Genomic DNA, 13,418 nt, shown 5'->3' on the forward strand with positions numbered 1-13,418 from the left:
ATATGGAGCCAAAAGAGTGTCAATAATGATAAATGCACACACTACATTCACATATGCACACATAGGATTCCTACATGCACACACAGGATACACAAATGCACACAAAATTCACAAATACACACACAAAATTTAAAAAGCACAGAAGATTCACAAATGCATACAAAATTCAGAAATGCACACAAAATTCAGAAATACACACACAATTCAGAAATGCAAACAACATTTACAAATGCACTCAAGATTCACAAATGCACAGGACAAGATTCAGAAATGTATTTCTGATGCACAAACACATATATCTTGATTTAGAAAACTGCTTGCGGTCTGTGAACTTCACTGCATTTGTGTGTGAATTTTGAGACTCCCCTGACTTGGCTCTACACACAAATGCATTTTTTTAAACAGGGAATGATCTGCAACCAATCAGATATCTCCCTTGTTTTAGCCAATCACAAGAATGCACCCCGCGTGGGGGATTGTTTACTTATAAGCTAATCAGCCAACGAACGATCCACTTTCCTCAGTGAACGATTCACTTTCCTCAAGCAGCGAACGACTCACTTTCCTCAGCGAACGACTCACTTACCTCACGCAGCTGGTGACTCATTTTGCGCAGGCGGACACCCACTTTGCGCAGCAGGAGACTCACTTTCCGCAGCCAGAGAGTCACTTTCCTCTCGCAGCGAATGACTCACTTTCCTCATCGAACGATTCACTTTCCTCACGAGTCACGCAGCAAACGACTCACTTTCCTCACGAGTCACGCATCGAACGACTCACTTTCCTCAGCGAACGATTCACTTTCCTCACGAGTCACGCATCGAACGACTCACTTTCCCCAGCGAACGATTCACTTTCCTCATCGAACGATTCACTTTCCTCACGAGTCACAAAGCAATCAACTCACTTTCCTAAGCGAACGACTCACTTTCCTCACGCAGCTGGAGACCCACTTTGCACAGCCGGAGAGTCACTTTCCTCTCACAGCGGACCACTGACTCTCTCTTCATGTAGGGACCGAATATTGTAATTAATGTGACTTCTATATTGCATCCAAAATAATATTTAGATATATTTAAATATTCAAAAAGGTGTCCACTTTTTTTTACTTTCATCAAAATATTTCAATAAAATGAAATAATTGCCTATTGCAAATTTATGAATCCATGGTTAACTTTCTTTCTGCAGTCACTGGGCTATATTTATTGAGACATTTTTAAATTTATATTTTGTAAAAAAAAAAAAAAATTACAATTGCATAAATAAGTAGGCTATAATATGCTGCACCACAGGCATATCATGCTGTGTGAACGGGTTCATGTGATTGGCTTATAAGTAAACAATCCCCCACGTGGAGTGCGTTCTTGTGATTGGCTAAAAGAAGGGAGATATCTGATTGGTTGCTGATAATTCCCTGTTTTTAAAAAAAGCATTTGTGTGTCGAGCCCGAGCGGCAACCAGGGGGCAAGGTTCTCGACCGGAAGTTGAAGTCGGGTGGGGGCTGCCATCTTTTAGCAGAACTTCACTTGCGTTAGCATTCCCATTGACTCCCATTCATTTTGGCGTCACTTTGACAGCGAATAACTTTACATCTGAGGCGTTTAAAGACTCCGTTTGTCCATTGTCCTGTTTGTTGTTGACGGCTGTACTGCGTTTGAGCTCCGTCACTATATTCTTTTCATTGACTATTGTTAACTTAAAAATCAATTTTATACATCATCGTTTCCGTTTATATAACGTGTGAATATATCCTCTATTGTATTCTACAACAAAAACAATCAGAGCGCCTCGCTATCACTAGTTTTATTTTGATCTCCCGGGTCCGCTATTAGCTTTTAGCCAGTTAGCATCAGCAAGCGTGGTTGCTGCTAACTGCGCTTACATTGCTAATACTCTATTCACACACATTACCACTGCTGTACTCACTGTTACTTGCTTTAATGGCGGATGAATGTCTCCACTCTGTGCAGCTCGAAGGGCTCCATTACCTTCTATGTTACATTATGGCCCCGTATAAACAGTTTTTGTAAAAAATAGGCTAACGATTGCGTCATAACCACTTGTCTCTCTGTCGCATTACCATACAGACAGGAGGAGAAGCTTGCAGGCAATTAACTTAATATGGCGTACTGGCGTTACATTTTAAAATACTATACAAAATAATTAATCAGAATACTTACTCCTGCTCACTCACGCCAAAGAACTCCCCGCTCAAGCTCGCCGTCTCTGCAAGATTAACGATGGCAGTTTGCACGCACAGCCACTTAGAAGATTTACATCTGTCAGACAGGTTGCTGACATCGTCAAGCTTCGTTTGAGTCTGCGCGTCAGAAACGGAAGTGCTAAAAAACGCTAAAAATGGGCTTCACTTGTCTCAATTGAGTTCCAATGGGGTTGCTGTGTCCATTTCTTTTACTGTCTATGGCGGCAACCTCCCGCTCTCTCTCGTGAGGCCAATAAGGAAGTGACTAAAACTGCAATTCATCGACAGGCCGCTTGAGGCTGGCTGCAAAAGGGAGTCAGTCCCATAGACTCCCCATGTTAAAATGGCCAACTTTACAGCAGAAAAAAACATGTTTACAGCCTGGTTCAAAAAATGATTTTGGTCTATATTGCTAATTTTGCCCTTCATGACAACTGTGAGGGGGGTGAATTTTTTTTAAAACTCATCCATTTAAATTATATTAAGCCTTAAAGTTCTGCATAATTAAGGGCGTGGCCACTTGAGTGACAGGTGGATTGCCGCTGCTGACAATGCCTTCGCACTAGGTTGGCGTGGCTTCAGCCATCAGCTCCCGCCTTTTTGCCAATTTTCGATTATCCGGGAGAGTCACGTGGTGATGCGCTGCCAAGATGGGCGACGGTCCGCTCTACACACTTTAGGTTTCAAAACCGCTAATGAGGAGTCTATGGGTGACATCACGGAGACTACGTCCATATTTTTTTACAGTCTATGGTCGAGCCAAGTCAGAGGAGTCTCAAAATTCAAACACAAATTCAGTGAAGTTCACAGACCGCAAGCAGTTTGTAAATCAAGATATATGTGTGTGTTCAACAGAAATACATTTCTGAATCTTGTCCTGTGCATTTGTGAATCTTGAGTGCATTTGTAAATGTTGTTTGCATTTCTGAATTGTGTGTGTATTTCTGAATTTTGTGTGCATTTCTGAATTATGTATGCATTTGTGAATCTTCTGTGCTTTTTAAATTTTGTGTGTGCATTTGTAAATTTTGTGCGCATTTGTGTATCCTGTGTGTGTATTTATGAATCATGTGTGTGCATGTATGAATCCTGTGTGTGCATATGTGAATGTAGTGTGTGCATTTATCTTTATTGAGACTCTTTTGGCTCCATAGAGACAGTCCATAAACATGTTAATATATCCGGTCACACTCACCACTGACTTAGTGAAGTACTGTAGGATTACAGAGCTCCACAGTCAGGTTCTGCAAGTAAAAATGGCATTAATTTTCTACACAGGAAAACTGAATTCTAATGCTAACTTCTAAGCTTTAAACTATAGACCTACTTTGATGTTGGAGGTTGTTATTGGATGGTATATGTTTTGTTGAAGCAGTCAGTTCGTATTATTTTAACTCATGTTTTAAATATTGGTACTTGACAGTGGAATCCCTAGTGAAAAACTACATTACCTGTAAGGTGATGCTGTAAGGAAAATTCCACCAATCAGAGAGCCAAGGCCAGCCAATCCCACCAAACTAAATATTTAGCTCCACCCACTATGCTCTCAAAAACCTTAAAAAAAAAAAAAAAATATATATATATATATATATATATATATATATATATATATATATATATATATATATATATATATATATAAACACAGTCTGATATCTTTGTCTTTTTATCAGATTTGCTTCAAATCAAAGTTTGAAATGTTGTGATTCTTCTTGTTGCTGATTGGTTTGATTTATGGCTTATAACTCTAGCAAAATCCCTATAGGAAAAAGTAAACTGGAAAAATACTTCCAGAACAAGCTCCATTGAAAAAAAATGGAACGATACTAATGCACTCTATACAAAGGCCTGGATGTTGCTTGCTGTATATTGGTGCACTTGGCAACATGTGATGTATCTTCAGTCAGCTCCCAATATTGCTCTGAGATCTGAGAAGGATAGAGACTTTCAGAGTCTCTTCAGCGCTGGGTTTTTGATGGCAGGCTCTTCTGCTGCCTTCTCAAGTATTTGAATCACATCTGCCAAGGAAATATGTGTCAGTGTAGATTTAGCTGTCTACATTTTGGTGTCAGACAGGTTGCCTAAACATCCTCTGGAAAATAAGAGTTGTAGAGATGAATACTTAGTTTTTTTGGTTGCTAATGGACTCAAGTTCGTATAGATAATGCCTTTCTCTGTGCGTAAGTGCCTGTTTAAAGACATAATGGTGAACAGAATAAAACAACCATAGTTAAATTAGACAGTGTTCATTCATTTTAAATAAATCAATATGTTAACAAGGCTTCAGTGCTCATTAAACTATCCAACATCAGCGGACTGAATGCCAGGAGAATGAATCACTGGGCTTTGATTCCGGAGAAATCAAACTAGTGTGGAAATGCAAATCGTATCCAGAGTGCCAGAAATGTTGGCAAATGTCAAACATGAAAGAGCTGGGCTTCTCGGCGAGCACAATAGATGTCACATTGTGAAAGCTTTTGGCAGTGTAAATGACCAAAATCACTCGGAAGTAACCGGAAACCTTGAAACATACAAGAATTAAGCAAAAGTCTTACGTGACGTAAAAAAAATGTTTTAAGACAGTTATTCATGTTTTCTTTTAGTGTGCCATTGTTTCTTCCTCTTTTGCAAACATTGTTTTAATGCAGTGAAATTTTTGTATGAACAAGGAGTCCCACAACAGATTGTGTTGCCCACGCAGAGATCTGATCTCACCATCTTCAGTCAGTCTGGGGTTCATCCATGGAAGAACTATGGCACCTTCTCCAAGATTCTTGGAACAAACTACCTCAAAAACTGTGTGGAAGCCAACCCAGGAAAAAGCTGAGGAAGGAAGAGCCAACTCCAGTGGACTGAAGAAGCTTTTTACTTTTACACCCTTTAAAGAAATAGAAATGCAACAAATGTCTTTTCTTTCTACTTTCTAATTCAACTTTATACTCATCATAAGTATTAAGTATTAGGATGAGGGTAATAGAGAACTATAGTTCTCAGGCAAGCTAATTGTATAGGCACTGTTATAGCTCAGAAAGATTAAACTCCATATAAAACATTTCTTCAAGGTCATGCAGTTATGAAAGCTGTGATGCCTCTAATTGCATCCAATAACATACTTAATAAGTTCGGTAGGTCCCACCTTTGAGCAGATTTCATAACAGATCTTATCTTGTTACAACAATTTTCTCCAGTTCTGGTAATTATTAGCAGTTTTTCAAAGACGCGTTCCTATGATCAGCCAGCCAACTTGTTTTCAGATTATAAGGGCTGCCTGGAGACTTTGTGTCAGGAGTTCACAATTCACTTCTGGAGTACAGTCATCTTTTAAGAAAACATCAGTTTAGACCCAGAATTGGCGAGCCATCTCTGTTTGTTGTGGTTCTTATGTTATAGTGTTACTGCTGAGACTAATGTTGAGTTGGGATCCGTGTAGAGAGATGTTTGTTCAATAGTTGATGCCAAGAATCAGTGGTTGAAAAGGCAGAAAAAACAATGTGGACTGTCATTGCTGAATCGAGTGTGGGCTGAGGAGCATATCTGTGAAGAAACAAGAAGAGATTTCATGCTGCAGATGTTACATACTGAAAATGGACTCTTTTCACAGATTGTGATGATGTGTTTCCATAGTAATTAACAATATAAACGTTTTCATTAAAAAATGAAATGTACATTTGTAAAACTGTACTCTTAATTATATTACCTTGGCATTCGTTTAAAGAAAGAGTGTGACCGTAGACGATGGGAAATTTGACATCTTTCTCTTTTACCGTATTTTTCGGACTATAAGTCGCACCTGAGTATAAGTCGCATCAGTCCAAAAATTCGTCATGATGAGGAAAAAACATATATAAGTCGCACTGGACTATAAGTCGCATTTATTTAGAACCAAGAAACAAGAGAAAACATTACAGTCTACAGCCATGAGAGGGCGCTTTGTGTGTTCAGAGTTAGGCTACAGGAGCACTGAGCAGCATAGAGCGCCCTCTAGCAGCTGGACACGGTAATGTTTTCTCTTGGTTCATGTCTCTTAGTTCATTTCTCTCGGTTCATGTCAAATTAATTTTGATAAATAAGTCGCACCTGACTATAAGCCGCAGGGCCAGCTAAACAATGAAAAAAAAGTGTGACTTATAGTCTGGAAAATACAGTAATCAGTCTCTCAGTATTATCATAGAAATACATAGAAATGTTTCTGGTGACCACTATAGAAATTTACTCAAACTATGATGACTTCCACTTCTGAGAACCCCAAAAACACCCACGGGATTGTTTAAGACAATTGAGTCATGTTTTGATAAAACAAACAACTTATTCAGTCTATGCAGCTGTAAATAATTGGTAAAAAAATTACATAAATAGTTTGTTGAATTTATTGGATGTATTCATTATGTTTTCTACAGAGTTCTCCAACACTCAGTGGATGTGACTGAAGAAAACCATGGCCCAAGCAGAGGAAACCGAATGGAGATGTCCATTTTCTATGTCATATACTTTGTGGTTTTCCCTTTCTTTTTTGTCAACATCTTTGTTGCTCTCATCATCATCACCTTCCAGGAGCAGGGAGACAAAATGATGGAGGAGTGCAACTTGGAGAAAAATGAGGTGAATATACATGTACGACTCCAGTATCCAGCATAGTGGATAACACAAAGCTTTTTCATATTTCCCCACATAGCTAGGTTGTATTAAATCATTTATTGATATTAACGTCATTATTATGAGTTAGACTCTGATCTAAGCATGATTAAATAATACAGGTTTCTAATCAGCAGTACTAACCTGCATGTTCCTTCGCTGCTTTCGTATCTCACTCTTCCAGCGGGCATGCATTGATTTTGTTATCAGTGCAAAACCCCTGACAAGATACATGCCACAGAACAGGCAGACCCTCCAGTACCGATTGTGGCACTTTGTGGTGTCACCATCTTTCGAGTACACGGTTCTAGTCATGATTGCACTCAACACAGTAGTGCTCATGATGAAGGTATAACTTTCAATATAAAATATTCCAGCTTTGAACGCATTCTGTAAATTTGAAAAAGTGAAGCTTTATATTTTGTCTTGGTTTTCATGGAAATAGCATAAACTAGATATTTTGAGGTGCATACAGCATGTGTTATTGATTATCGTAACACTTTTCAGTACCACTCGGCTCCAGCTGCCTACGACATCGTCCTAAAGCACCTCAACACTGCCTTCACTGTGCTCTTCTCTCTGGAATGCATCTTAAAGATTTTCGCCTTTGGGTTCGTGGTGAGTTTAATGAGAAAAATTAAATGTTGCTGTTAATTTACTCATCCTCAGGCCATCCAAGATACAGGTTACTTTTTTTCTTCAGTAGGATGGTAAAGAATATTTTAGATGAAACTGTGATCCTTGGAGATTCATAAAATGCAAGTCAAAGGCTACTGTCATTTGTAAAGTAACAAAATTAATATCTGTAGCTTTTGACTATATATTGAGGTCTCACGAAGAGAAATGAACGGTTTGTGCAAGAAACTGAACATTATTTACAACATTATTATTACTTGTAATCCAGAGCAAATTTGGAAATCTGATTATTTTCAGCAAAGTGATTCATTTGGACTGTCTTCAATTAACTGGTTCAAATAAATGATTCAACACTTAATTTATGTAATCACGTAGTAATGTCACATGTAAAAAAATATATTAGCGAATCCCCGAATAATGTTGTGGATGTTTTACATGTCTAAAGAAAATAGTGAATAAACTAGTCTTAATTCACCTTTTAACATTGAGAAACCATAAAAATGTCCATCTACACATTCAAGTGCTGTGTTGACGCATACGCACATCAGTCTTTGGTCCAAGATAAACTCAGTCCAGTGACTGTTGGTGGAACTGGAGCACTGAATCAGTTCATTCTTCACGGGATCAGATACAGCGCTATTTCGTCTCATTTCTAGTTGGATTGATTGTCAGGCGTCTGAAAGTGAGTTCTGATTGAGTAACTTGTGGATCTGTGCTGCTCGAACCACAAACTGATTCAGAAGATTCAGTCCAGTTTGATGAACTGGTTCATGGATCGAAAGAATGATTCGTTCGTCAACTGGACATCACTCCGGACGGTTGGCCTCAAATATTACAAGTGATAATAATGTTGTATATAATGTTCAGTTTCTTGCACAGACTGATTGTTTCACTTCATAAGACCTCACTATATCACCAGGAGACACACGTATTAACTTTGTCTTGCTTGTATGTGCTTTTTTGACTCTCAAAGTGACAGTAGCCATTGACTTGCATTTTATGAATAACCAAAAATCACAATTTCAGCTAAAAAGCTTTTTTACTGATCTGCTAAAGAAAGAAAAACTCCATCTTGTATGGCCTAAGGGTGAGTAAATTATATTTTTTCAGTGGACAATCCCTTTATTAAGGATCATTCAAAGAAGAAAACATTTTTAATGTACCTGAATTGATTTACTTGTTTTACATTTTCATTGTCACACTGGTCTCATCTCACAGAACTACTTCCGTGATACATGGAACATCTTTGATTTCATCACTGTGCTGGGCAGCATTTCTGAAATTGTGGTAGATTTACAGGTAGGCATATTTTATCTGCAGTGGTCTTGAAAGCTAACACAGTGTTTCCTGATGATATCTCCCAAGAGTAACATGTAAAGCGTGAAGAGTAACGGCCCTAGTACTGAGCCTTGAGGCACTCCATACTGCGAGGATACTACCTTTTCTAGTATATTGGACAGAAAAGAGAGATTCGAGATCGGTCTGTAATTAACTACTTTTTTGGGGTCAAGATGTGTTTTTTTGATGAGAGGCTTAATAACAGCAAGTTTTAAGGTTTTGGAGACATATCCTTATTACAATGAGGAATTAATATTAGTCAGAAGAAGATATTCTGATGCGATACTGTAGCTGACATCTGCATGGTTACAATTTTATCTTTAATAGTATCCATTTTAGAAGTAAAGTCATTACTGCTGTGATGTTGGGAAATGTCAACACTTGTTGATGCTTTATTTTTTTGTTAATTTAGCCATTGTATTGAATAAATACCTGAGTTTATGTTGGTTTTCATCTAAAAGAGATGAAAAGTAATTAGATCTAGCAGTTTTTAATGCTTTTCTGTAGGATAGGTTACTTTCCCACTAAACAGTACGAAATACCTCTAGGTTTGTTTTCCTCCAGCTGCGCTCCATTTTTCGGGCTGCTCTCTTTAGGGTGCGGTGTGCTCATTATACCACAGTGTCATATTTAATCTGCAGTGATCTTGAGTTTGGATCAGAAGTGTATGGGGTTGAATCAGTGTTGGGGTTTCTAGACCACTTATATCATTTGTTTTCTTTTGCCTTCCTTCTTTTTTACTATTTTTACTAGTAATGTTTTTACTAGTAAAAAATTCCAGTAAAATTATTTCTAACAATCCTTAAAACTAATGTTTAAATTGTCTATCAAGGAGTCTTTACTACAAGTAAACAGTTTCTTCACTCTCTCTATTTAGTCTGTGAACACCATCAATATGAGTTTCCTGAAGCTTTTCCGGGCAGCTAGACTTATTAAACTACTGAGACAAGGCTACACAATACGGATTCTGCTGTGGACATTTGTTCAGTCTTTCAAGGTAAAATTATATTTTTTCTAATTGCACCAATGTTCCTCAGGGTTTGTGTTGTCATGAAAAAATAAACTGACTTTTAAAATTGTGATTTCCATGTCTAGAAAAGTAAAAAAGTAGGGATGCACGATAATATCGGCACAACATCGGTATCGGCCGATAAAAGCTTAAAATGACCATCATCGGTATCGGCCGATATGAATATTTCTGCCGATGAACCAAACCGATATTCTCCAAGTGAAATAATTGACCTGTTTTTCAGATGTGAATGTCTGTCTACATTTGTAAAATAATAAATTTATGGTAGAATCAGTACAGAAGAGATACATGGATTTCTCTTTAGTAAAATTAAAGTTTAAATATATCAGGCGAAAAATTTGTATATATATCGATATCGGCATCAGCCAAAATTATTTTGAAAATATCGGCATATCGAATATCGGCCAAAATCCAATATCGTGCATCCCTATAAAAAAGCAATGTTAAAATCACGGTAGCGATACAAACAGTCTTTGTGTTGTTTGTCTGGGAGCGAAGCACGCCAAATCAGCTCTCTGACTGCGGCTGACTGTACACACTGTGAGTGCCTCTCGCAGTGGCCAAGATAAATCTCGAAAGGTCCACCAAGAAGGTGGCAGAATCCTCAAATAGAAAGATAGATGAGCATTTTTTGGAGGTCTAAGCCACCACCTCCATGCCGGGGCTTGCAGTTTTTCCCCGATCTCCACACTGAGGTGTCAAGATCATTGTCAAAACCATATTCGGCCCGCCACTTTAGTCCCTCTCTTATTGATTACAGCCATGTCACGGGACTTGCGGGTTATCTGTCTCCTGGTGTGGCATCGTCTCTTAAAGCCCAGACACTGCCCACCAAGCCATTTTGCACTTCATCAGCGCTGGTGGGCAAAGGGTACAAGGCAGCAGGTCAGGTTGGGGCCTGTCATTCTCGGCCATATAAAAGAGTTGGGGTTAAGACTAAATGCAAAGAAAAGTGTACTTCCTCCATTACAGGGGACCACTTATCTGGGTGTGGTGTGGGATTCGATCAAGATGCAGGCACAGCTGTCTCCTGCTCAGATCGTGACGATCCTCACTGCAGTCCCAAGAGTCAAAGAGGGCTAGGCCGGTTTCGATGTCAAGCATTTACAAAAATTGCTGGGTTTGATAGCAGCTGCATCCAACGTGATATCTTTTGGCCTGCTGTACATGAGACCCCTAGAGTGGTGGCTCAAGACCAAGGCGTTTTTCCTCAAGAGGAAATCCACTTCGCATGATTAAGGTCATGCAGTGGTGCTTTCGTGCCTTAGACATGTGGAGGAAACCTTGGTTCTTGTCATGGGGGAGGTGTTGGGAGTTCCTTGCCGTTGCATAACATTAACGTCAGATGCATCCCTCACCGTTTGGGGTGTGGTCATGAGTGGCCAACCTGACTGCGGTCTGTAGAGTGATTGTCATTGGAGAGTGTTTGCTGAGGCTCTGAGCGGACAACCACGTGCCTCCCATTTTTTGTGACAGTGCGGAGAAGTATGCAAAGTCCTTAGGCTTCAAAAGCATCATTGCACATTCACAGGCTGTGTGAAAAAGCCCATTGCTACTCAAACCTGTACAATCCATCAATAAAACAATATAAAACAGCCAGATGTACAATAATTCTGAGCAATTGTTTGTTCACATGTTTGTTGCAGAGCGGACAATCAGCATACGTTTTCGGTAGTATACAAGTAGTCTGCGTCCGCGCTGTCCATGTATGCGTCCGGATTGCCAAAGCAGAAAGTATAACACAGGCTTCTGGCAGCGTGGGCAGCTCAAGTTCCTGAAGGGGAACATCTCAAGGTAACATATGTAACCCTAGTTCCCAGAGCGAACAAAACGCTGTTTCTCCTGCCATACTTTGGTCATCCCTGCAAGCACTTGCCTCATTTTCCAGAAGCTGCCGCTGTCTCCACCTCACTTACTTTTATAATTTCCTGGTCACAGTCCTTGACATCGTACCAATCCATTGGTCTGATTACACACACGATTCAGAGCATAGTCACGCTGAAAGGCGTTCAATGCAGCGTCTCGTTCCCTCTGGGAACAAGGGTTACATAAGTAACCTTGAGACATTTTGCTCAGTTTGAAAAAGTACAATTTAAATAAATAAAAACGTAAAATTAAAAAAGGAAATGAAAGGCAAATAATAAATTAAAAAATCACTCTTTTCTTGTTTCAGGCCCTTCCATATGTTTGCCTCCTAATTGCCATGCTTTTCTTCATTTATGCCATTATTGGCATGCAAGTAAGTTTTTTTCCATAGCATTACATATGGCAGTTATCAAAATGCTGTAACTTTTCCTGTGAACTTTATAATTTGATGGCATTGGTTGTATTCTTCCCCAAACATCAGAATGTACTTGTATTTTGGCAACTCTGTCTTTATAAATTATCTGTTTGTTGTGTTATGTTTTAAAGATTAGAGATGTTCTTAACCAACTTTTTTCAGTGTTTTTTCTTTCCCAAAATCTTATGAGGGCACACATTTAGATGAAATGTGCAGGAATTTAGATGAATCAAAAACCTTTAACTCTGGCATTTTTGACTAGTGATAGGAAATACTTTCTATAGTGTAGACAATATATTTGATTCTAAAAATCTGTCATCTCTTATTCTTTAGGTATTTGGAAATATTAAACTGAATGATGAAAGCCACATTAATCAACACAACAATTTCAAGACTTTCTTTGGTGCCTTGATGCTGCTCTTTAGGTAAGATCACCAAATACTTAGAGAAAATAGATTTTACTGTTATTTGCTTTCATTATTTTTAGTAAAATTAGACCAGTATTCTTTCTTCTGTTGATAGTTAATGAAATATATAGTTTAGTGAAACGTATAGCTTGGCAAATATTGTGAAGCCCGAATATAAGATAAAAGTTGTAAGGTTAATAATTATTTTAAGTTCAGCCCAAAATGAAAATTATGTCATCATTTACTAATTCTTATGTTTCTACAATACTTTGTTCTTTCTTTATTTTCTATTCATATATATACATACATACATATATATACAGTGACACCAGCAGGTAAAGTTACAACAGGAGTTTCTCTTACCTCCCCTTAGCCCATTAAGCCATAAGACACATGGCTTTGGTGTGAGAGACCAGGGTTCGAATCCACTGTGAGACACCAATGTGACCCTGAGCAAGACCCCTAGTTGCTCTGGCATATATAGCAATTGTAAGCCGCTTTGGATAAAAGTGTCAGCTAAATGAATAATGTAATGTAATAAGGTAACTGAGAATGAATGGGGGAAGTCACATGATATGACTGGCTTTGATTGGTTCATGTGATCAATCCCTCCTTGTGTTCAGGCGCATTTGCAAATCAGTCTAATTGCATAACAATATAATACCATAAATGGGAAGACTAATTAAAATAAAATAATAATAATAATAATAATAAAAGAGTAAACAACTCACACACTATATATAACCACTTTGTCAAAATAAGACTTGTGGGAATTTTAGTGAGTAATCAGCTTGGTGAAAATTAAACTATTTTAACTATTAAAAAGAATAGCTGAACATAAGTTTCAGATAAAAAATATTGTTTAATTTGTAATGTAAACTGCTTTAAAAT

The 13,418-nt window shown here is 38.3% G+C and overlaps 1 protein-coding gene across 2 annotated transcripts in view; it reads left to right on the forward strand.

The window, feature by feature from the left end:
* LOC128024041 (voltage-dependent R-type calcium channel subunit alpha-1E-like) overlaps positions 1-13,418 on the forward strand; it is an 86,618-nt gene that overhangs the window by 62,331 nt on the left and 10,869 nt on the right. The window contains exons 27-33 of one of the 2 annotated variants that reach the window (XM_052610689.1): positions 6,601-6,802; positions 7,020-7,184; positions 7,343-7,453; positions 8,690-8,770; positions 9,687-9,806; positions 12,013-12,078; positions 12,454-12,545. In XM_052610689.1, the coding sequence (XP_052466649.1) occupies positions 6,601-6,802; positions 7,020-7,184; positions 7,343-7,453; positions 8,690-8,770; positions 9,687-9,806; positions 12,013-12,078; positions 12,454-12,545 (837 nt within the window). The remainder of the gene's footprint in view (positions 1-6,600; positions 6,803-7,019; positions 7,185-7,342; positions 7,454-8,689; positions 8,771-9,686; positions 9,807-12,012; positions 12,079-12,453; positions 12,546-13,418) is intronic. The other variant, XM_052610691.1, reaches the window with a different exon arrangement.

This window comes from Carassius gibelio, chromosome A2 (assembly GCF_023724105.1).
Source record: "Carassius gibelio isolate Cgi1373 ecotype wild population from Czech Republic chromosome A2, carGib1.2-hapl.c, whole genome shotgun sequence".
NCBI classification, from domain to species: domain Eukaryota; kingdom Metazoa; phylum Chordata; class Actinopteri; order Cypriniformes; family Cyprinidae; genus Carassius; species Carassius gibelio.